At 42.2% G+C, this 9,042-nt stretch overlaps 1 protein-coding gene across 1 annotated transcript in view; it reads left to right on the plus strand.

Moving 5' to 3' along the window:
- Window positions 1-9,042, plus strand: part of Nsun6 (NOP2/Sun RNA methyltransferase 6) — a 35,132-nt gene that overhangs the window by 18,706 nt on the left and 7,384 nt on the right. Inside the window, exons 7-8 of the mRNA XM_028764899.1 lie at window positions 4,248-4,367; window positions 6,417-6,561. Of these exons, the coding sequence (XP_028620732.1) occupies window positions 4,248-4,367; window positions 6,417-6,561 (265 nt within the window). The remainder of the gene's footprint in view (window positions 1-4,247; window positions 4,368-6,416; window positions 6,562-9,042) is intronic.

Here is a 9,042-nt window from a genome sequence, read left to right on the forward strand (position 1 = left end):
GTGTTGTGTTGACCAACTATTCCAGGCATAGGGCCTTCCCTGTATGTGATTTATAAATACCCAGTGAGCGTCCATTGGAGAAAATTGATTTTACCTTAGTAGTAATACCAATTGTAGCTAGCTTCTAGGAGAGAAGTGGGAGGTCATGGCTGCTCCCCCTCTCAGTGCTGGACCTTCTCAGGCTTGAGTCTTCTGTGTGCTGGCACAGTTTCCTTGAGTTCCTGGGTATTGTCCTGTTGTGTCTTGAAGACGTTGTTATCTATGGAGTTATCTTTGTCTCTGGATTTTAGAGTCTTTCTGCCTCTTCTTCTGCATAGGTTCTTGAGCAGACAGGGCCTTGATGAAGACATCCTACTTAGGAACACGTGGTCTAAAGTCTCTCTGTTTTCACCTTGTCCAGTGCGGAGTCTGTTAATTTTCATCTATGAGAAACAAAGCTGCTTTGATGAGGGTCGAGCCAGGCACTGATCTACGGATATAGCAGTATGTCATTCCTGTATTATTTTCTTCCTTTAGCAGAATAATAGGATTGGGTTTTCCCCTAGGCCCATGACCTGTCACAGGTTCTGGGCAAGTTTAGAAATGTCAGGTATGGGTTCCATCTTATGGAGTAGACCTTAAGTCCAATTAAAAAAAAGTGGTTGGTTACCCATTTGACATTTGTGTCACTGCTGCACCAGTATCTATTGCATTGGGGTCACTGTTATAGGTTATGGGATTTATAGCTGGAGATATTGACAGTTACCTTTCTCCTTCAGTCGCAAATAGAGTACCTTCAGCACCAGGGCTTCTAGTCAGTAGGGGTGAAACTTCTACTTAGGTACCAGCTTAACTTCTCAGTGCTTGTCAATATGTGCGTGTGTGTGTGTGTGTGTGTGTGTGTGTGTGTGTGTGTGTGTGTGTATACCACAATGTGTATATATATTATCAATGTGTATATATATATATATATATATACATATAATCAATGTGTATATTACCAATGTGTGTATACACACACACACATATACATATACATCATATACATGTACATATGTCTAGCAGTAGAGCTTTACCATCAGGTTTTGGAGAATAACCAATAGCCTTGGCAATATCCTGTGATGTTTGGGAGTTTCCCATTCCTGACAATGGAGATTTCACTTGGTGTCAAAAGCTATCTGGTTGGAGCATTGCCTCTCCTATTGTGTGGTGACACCATATATATATCCCTTTTTTATATGTATATGTTTTAGGAAACTTCTACAATAGTAGGTTTCCATATGGTTTTTCAAATGCCCTTTAGTGTTAATTGTCTCTCCCTACCTTTACCCTTCTCTCCCATCTCCCTCCCTATTTAATCCTCCTATTTGTTTTCCCTTTGTCTCTCTATAACATATGTTGCATTTCTCTTCCTTGGGAATTCTTTCTCGTTCTCCTGGCTCCTTATGATATACCTAACCTCTGTGATTATTTGTATTGCAGCATTACATTTCAAAGGATTTAAGGCTAACAACCACACATAAGACATACAGTATTTATATTTTGGGGTCTGAGGTTACCTTATCCAGGATGATTTTTTTTTCTAGCTTTATTCATTTATTAGCTAACCATGTAGGCTGTTTCCAATTTCTGGCTATTATGAATAAAACACCAATTAACAGGAATGAGCAAACGTCTCTGTAGTAGGGTGTAGAGTCTTTGGGTACATGCCCAAGGGTGGAATAGCTAGATCTTGTGGTAGATTAATTTTCAGTGTTTTAAGGAACCCTCATACTGATTTCAATAGGTTGTGTGTGGCAGTGAATAAGTGTTTCTCTTTCCCCACAGCCTTACCGGCTGTCACGTGTTTTATTGATCATGGGCATTCTGACTTGGGTTAGATGAAATCTCAAGAGAGCTTTAATCTACATTTCTCTGATGACTAGGAAGAAAGGCTAATAGGACAGCAGGGGAGAGTCAGGCCACTGGTGTTTGCATTGAGAGACCAAGTCCCAGGGAATGGAGCTGATGAGGAGGGCGGGGCTCCTGTAGGCAGGCTGCATGGAGGTGATGAGGAGGGCGGGGCTCCTGTAGGCAGGCTGCATGGAGGTGATGAGGAGGGCGGGGCTCCTGTAGGCAGGCTACATGCAACTAGACTAAGTCTGGAGAGATCAGAATGGAGAACAGAAAGGATAATGAGAATCACCTACCTTCGTCTCAGCCCTATGTGGCCACTGGGGTTTCTTAGCTATCAGTTTCTTAGTACCTTGTTTGATCTAGAAGAACTTGAATAGGTTGGTTGAATGTAGGTAACAATAGTTTCCTTAAGGAGTTCCAAAAAAAGAAAAAAATGATCAAAAGAGTAAGTTTTGCTTAAAATTTTTAAAATTATATTTATATATTCATAATTTTTGGAAGGGTCATTGCTGCTATGGCCCTGAGTGAAGGTCAAAGGACAACTCCTACCACCATGTGGGACTTGCAGGTTGAACTCTGGTTATCAGGTTTGGTGGCAGGCACCTTTACCTACTGAGCCATCTCAGTGGCCACATTTAAGTTGTAGAATTTGAAAAAAAAATCATTACCATCGTTATTGTTGAATTCTTAAATATGTACCAGATTGTCCCAAATGGAAAAGTTTCACAGTTGTGCATAGTGGTACGAGAACACAGATGACTTTTTAGACAAATGTGAACTGTGAGGTGACTGTGGTATTTGCAGGTGGTTAAAGGATCATCACTGAAAGTGCAGTAGGACCACCATGTCGATCGGAGAGGTTTTATATTTTTAAATACTATTCTTAAAACAATATTCAGAAGCTGAAATCACCCAGGGCGGCTGAGGCTGAAGGGCAAGTTATGGGAGGCTCCCTTGGTGTAGAAAAGCTACACCCAGAGCTTTTCTCAAAATGAAGACATGCACACGTGTACACTGCAGACAACCAAAGAGAATGGTGCTCTGAAAACAACTTGTCAATCCTCTTTGCTCTTAGGTAGCCACACTACATTTCTTTGAAAGCTAAGAAACTGATGGAAGCCATGCTTGCTGTGATCATTCTGGCTGCAGGGATTCATCTGCTGTAATACAAGAGATGAGAATGGCCCTGCCTAGAACTTAGCCTACCCAGAATCTTCCTGTGTCGTTCAGTTTTGAGTACCTTCACCCTGATCAGCAGGTCTGAGAAATTGCTACATGCCTCCTTCCTTGCAGAGCTTAAAGCTTAGCTGCCTGGGGTCTGTTCTTGAGAAGTTCCTTCTTTTTTTAAAAAAATTTTCTTTAAATTAATTCAGAAGTAAGTTTTCAATTGCAAAGTCCAATTTTAGAATTGTACCTTGTTGAGGCAGGGTCTTACTTGTTTCTGCCCTTCTGCTCTTCCCAACCAGCTGGCTCCTGAGCTGCGGGATGTCTCTCCTGTCTCCACCTCTCGTCTTTCCTTGAGAAAGCTGGGGTTATTATAGATAAAGCTTTTTATTGTTGATTTCATGGCAGGATTTACTCTCTGAGCCACTAGAGAGATAAGTGACTGTCACATCACTTTGAGGTTAAAAGTCACTCTTGTAATTTTTCAAAATATCTTTGAGAATAGGAGAACATGTAAAGTGTAAGAAAATCTTGGTTCAAGGTAATATTCTTGGTCCTTCAGTAACTCGTGCCAGTGGTAGCCTGATTTTAAAGTTCGGCATTAAACTGCTACTTTGCGTCTGTTTTCTCAAGCCTACACTCATTGGCTTATAACTTAATTAAATGGATATTACTGTTCTTATTAAATGTGTGTGTGTATGTTTGCACGTTTCATAGCTTGCATGCTTAGGTCAGAGGACAGCTTGTGGTAATTCTTTTCCTTCACCAGGTAGGACCAGAGGATCAAAATCAAGTTGTTAGATTTGACAGCAAGTGTGTCTACCCACTGAGCCATCTCTCCAGCCATGGTACAGTTTCCTGACTGGTGTTCAGTAACTGACTTATGAAGAAGTACCTTGAAGGTGACAGCTAAAGCATTTACACATTGAAGTCACCTCAAGTGTGTGTAAGACCTTGGCAGAAGCTATCCCTTCAATCCTTATGATAATTGAATTCACTGTAGAGAACCAGTGAGGAACAGCTAGGGAATCTGTGCTCTCCATGCCTTTGGATGCCTCTTTCCTGGTCTTTCTCTGAAAGAACCATTATCTTCTAAGTCTCTGTTCTTCACTTCTCCCAACATTAAGTGTGGACACTGTTATATTTTGTTTGTGTATTGAGTTGAGAGGCTGTATTGTTAAGGCTCACCTTTTTTCTTTTTCTTACAGAATTTGCCATCTACGGTTGTAGCTCATGTACTTAATCCTCAACCTGGAGAGAAGATTCTAGATTTGTGTGCAGCCCCTGGGGGCAAAACTACACATATTGCAGCACTGATGCAGGACCAGGTGAGATGCCTTAATGCCAGGCTCCTCTCAGTTCACACGGCCACTGAAGGTAACATAGGAAATACTGCTAAAAATGTGTTCTAAAAAGAAAAAAGGGAGGCGTGGAGAGGAAAAGGTGAGGTGCTGGAGTAATTTCTGTTGGTGCCCTTGACACAGAGGTTATGGGAAGTGGGCAGCTGACATGAGTTTGGCTGCCTGTCTTTCTGGTGTTTTATTCTGGTGTTGGACCTATCTATATTGGCTCCTGCTTCACACCTGCCTGTCATGATTTTATTAGCTTTCCTTTGCATACTGCGGGCCTCAGGTGGCATCGACATGAGAAGCTTCACTCCCCTTAAAAGCTCTGGGTTCTATCGTTTATTGTTCTTCCAATACATAGGGACTGTGGAAAAGAACCACAGCTCTAAGATTTGTACAGGAGGAGGAGCTGTCTTCATATTTGTGAAGCCTCCTGAGTCATGACCCCCTGTACTCCACAGAGTTCTTGGGGCTTTGAAATGTCCTCTTTGGGGCTCTACAACACTGACAGGTACTCGAGCCACCTCTGACCTCAGGCTCCATCCACCAGACACCAGTGCTCTTTCCAGTCAGAGAGTGAAGAGGCTCTGGGCATGCTCTTTCTGACTTGAGCGCTTCCTGCGTTTTTTTAATCAGTCGGCTCCTGGACCTCCTGGCCAGCCACAAGACCTGTAGCAGTTTCCATTCAAGTTCCGTTGCCTATTCTCCATCTCCAAGGTAGTTCATTATAAATAATAACATCCCTCTTGAGATAGCACCCAGTGAGTCCTAGGGAGTGACGATTGGGACTTTCCTCCACTGCTGACCTCCAGAGTCGCTGCTTCAGCAAAACCTGTTCAAGGCTTTGTCCTAAAAGTAGGATTGTAGTGTCTCCTCACCATGGCTGCCTGGGATCATGCTGCTGAACTGTGTTCCTGTCATTGCCTCTGTGGCTCTGATCTTCCTCCTGTTTCCTCTTTGGAGGACTCTTTGCTTTACTGGATGTCTTAGTTAAGGCTCTGTTGCTGTGATGAGACACCATATGACAGAAACTCTCATAAAGGAGAGCATGCAACTGGTGCTGGCTTACAGTTCAGAGGTTTAGTCTATTATCGTTATGGCAGAAAGCATGATGGCATGCAGATAGACATGGTGGTGGAGAGGAGTTCAGAGTTCTGCATCTGGATACACAGGCAGCAGGAAGAGAAGGTGAGCCGCGGGGCTTGGCTGGGCCTTGTGAAACCTTAAAACCCACCCCCAGTGACACAGTTCCTCCAATAAGGCCACATGTCCTAATCCTTTGAAATAACGGCACTCCTTATGAGCCTATCAGAGCCGTTCTCATTCAGATGTTGCACTGGTTCTTCTCCTTACCGGGCTCACACTCCTCGGGAGCTGCTCAGTTGTCACCTGATCCTGGTGTCCTTTAGCAGCATTTGAACTGCATGTCTTTCCAAAGCGTTTTGCTGTGACACAGAGAGCATTGGGGTCATGACATCCTCATTTTGGTGACCATAGTTCAGATAATTTTGTGTAGTGTGAGAATCTGAAGATGAGGATCAGCTTTTACAGATACTCATTTGTACGTAACTCCTTGAAGCTAGATATTTCATAGAGGAACCGCATGCTCTCTCATAGGTGAGCAGTCACTTGAGATTGGTGGTGGAGTTTACCTTCAAGAATGTTTCTAAGGTTCTTGAAAATATCCCAAATAATAATTTTTTTTTGGGGGGGGTTTGAAAATTGAACTAGGTTCAGTTTGAAAAACTTTAGCTAGGTTGAAGAATAATTGGCAGGAATGTTTTTAAAGGAAAGACAAAATATTTAAGGAGTTAGTATTTCAGTGCTGGGAACTGACTCAAGGACATTATGCTTGCGAGGAACCCATCTCCCACTGAGCTATACCTCCCAGCCAATGTAAATTTGATGTACATTTACTCACTGAATTCAGGCATGGGTGGGAGGAAAGCAAACAATCACCGTTTACACTGGCCTTTTGTGTTACTGACTTTCATAACTGCTTTGGATTTACACTCCATTTTTATTTTTTAGGGAGAAGTAATAGCATTGGACAAAATATTGAATAAAGTGAAAAAATTAAAGCAGAACGCTTCGTTATTAGGGCTTCATTCTATCCGGGCATTTTGCTTTGATGCAACAAAGGCTCTTAGGCTTGATACGACCAATGGCATAGAAGGTAATCGGAATGGTAATGTGTTTGTGTTTATGTAATGTTTAATGTAATGTCTGTTAATGGTTTAATGTGTTAATATTTTGACAGCAAGACACTCAAAATTTACTCTTGACAGCTTTGAAATGCAATATATATTATTACTAAGTGTAGAATCCCTCTGTGTGCTAGAGTTCAAACCTTGCTCTTTTAAGTAAACTTTGTAACTTTTCCATAGTATTACCCTGTTCTTTCTTGCCATTGATAATCACTGTCTCTTTCTGCTTCAATGTGTTCTACTTTTTAGCTTCCAGATATAATTGTCTATTGGGGCCTGGCTTATTTTCAGTCAACATAGTATCTTCTGGGTTCTTCCATGCTGTTGCAAGTGTCAAGATATCTTTTAAAGATTCAATAGTGTTCCATTGTGTACATGCCTTGCATCTTTTCATATCATTCCTTGTTGGTAGACACGGGAGATTCTGTAGCACCGCTGTTGTAAGCAGTGTCGAAGTGAACAGGAGAGCATAGTTATCTGTGACAACTGTTTCCATTTGTGTATGCCCACTGGCATGTATGACTGCTGCACAACACAGCACTTTTATTATTTACTGTGTGAAGAACCATGCCGTTCTCACTAGTGGTTGTCTTTATGTTCTTACACAGTACACGTGTGCTCTCTCTTCCTCCATGCTCGCACCAGAGCATCTTCTGTTCTTTTCTTTTGGTAACTGTCTCCTCACAGGGGCCAGGTGATATGTCTTGTGTTTTTCATTGCATTGTCTTGAAGGTTTGTTGTAGTGAGAATCTCTTTTGTATATTCACTAACCACATTGTCATTTGAAGAGCAGCAAATGTCCATCTAAATGCTTCACCCACGTGGTTGTGTATTAGTTTCTATGATTAAATATCTGGCAAAAGCAATCTAAGGGAAGGATCTTTTTGCCTCACAGTGTGAAGATGCACCTTGTTTTACTGACTTTCCCACCATAGGGAACTCTTTGTTACTGTCCTTCTGGTCATGGTAGGGAAGGACTTCCCTATCATGGTGTCCTCTGTGTTACTCACCTCCCCATCATACGCAGCTTGGTGTTGATTGCCTTCTGGTCATGGTGTCCTCTGTGTTAAGGACTTTCTCATCATGGTTCCTTTCTGTCACTCACCTCCCCATCATAGGGAACTTGATGTTAATGGCCTCCTGGTCATGGTGGGGAAGGTATATGTAATGTCGGGTGCTTTTCTCAAACATGAGAATCTGGTCACATTGCATCATAGGAGGCAGAGAGACAAAGGCTGACTTCAGCCTGTAGAACGAGGCTGCCAGGTTTGGCATGGGCCTCCTCCTCCAGTCCAGGCATTTCTCTCAGGAAATGCCTCCACACACACCCTCACTGACACCTCCAGAGGTGTGTTTCTTAAGTGACCTGAAATCCACTGAAGTTACAGTGGCGAGCCATTATAGCAATGACTAGCTGGGTTTGGTTGGTTGGTTTTTAGTACGTTTATGCTATCTGTTGCCAAAATATTTAATCCATTTTTTTTCCAGTAAATAACTGAGTGTTGAAGCCTTTCTTGAGTCATTTGTTCCACATTTCCTTAGCGATGTATAGATGTGTTGTCCTTCTGTGTTGTTGTCTTCTTTTGGATTAGCTATGTTTATATTGTACTGTGTTTTTCATCTTCTGTTTAGCCACTATACATTTTGGTAACCCAACTTACCAACCTAACTATCACATATATCCATCACAGGTCATTTGAAGCTGGTAGTGACTGAATTCCTCATTAAAAGCCCAAGAGGTGTTTGTTTGTTTGCTTGTTTTCCAGATAAGGTTTCTCTGTATAGCCCTAGTGCTGCCCTGGAACTCACTCTGTAGACCAGGCTGGCCTCGAACTCAGAAATCCACCTGCCTCTGCCTCCCAATCCCAGTCACTTTAATCCCAGTGCTGGGATTAAAGACGTGTGCCACCACTGCCTGGCTCGAGCTTTTGTTTTTGTTTTTGTTTTGTTTCTTAAATTCCCCATTTTATTTTGTCTTATTGCATAATTTATGTATTTCTATATTGTGTTCCCTAAACAAATTCTTGCATCTTACTGGTTTTGGTGGCATGAATGAGATGTCCCCCATAGTCTCAGGCATTCGAGCTTCCTATTTTCCTTTGTCCCCTGGGAACAGTTTTTGTTTGTTTGTTTTAATCTTTTTTAAACAGTATATCAATAGCTAACTTAGTATAACTTTAAATCAGCAAAAGGTCATTTACTATGAAAATAAATGGTAGGAAGAACAAGGCCAATAGAAACTTGCAGGCTGTAAAGCAGAGGAAGGCTCTGTGAACCTAGAACTGCCAGCTGCTGGAAGGAGCACAGCTTAGCTGTTGCAGGCAGCTCTACAGAGCAGGCTCTACACAGAGCAGGCCCTACACAGAGCAGACTCTACACAGAGCAAGCTCTACACAGAGCAGGCTCTACAGAGCAGGCTCTACACAGAGCAGGCTTTACACAGAGCAGGC

Source organism: Grammomys surdaster, unplaced genomic scaffold, assembly GCF_004785775.1.
Source record: "Grammomys surdaster isolate TR1022 unplaced genomic scaffold, NIH_TR_1.0 146, whole genome shotgun sequence".
Lineage (NCBI taxonomy): Eukaryota > Metazoa > Chordata > Mammalia > Rodentia > Muridae > Grammomys > Grammomys surdaster.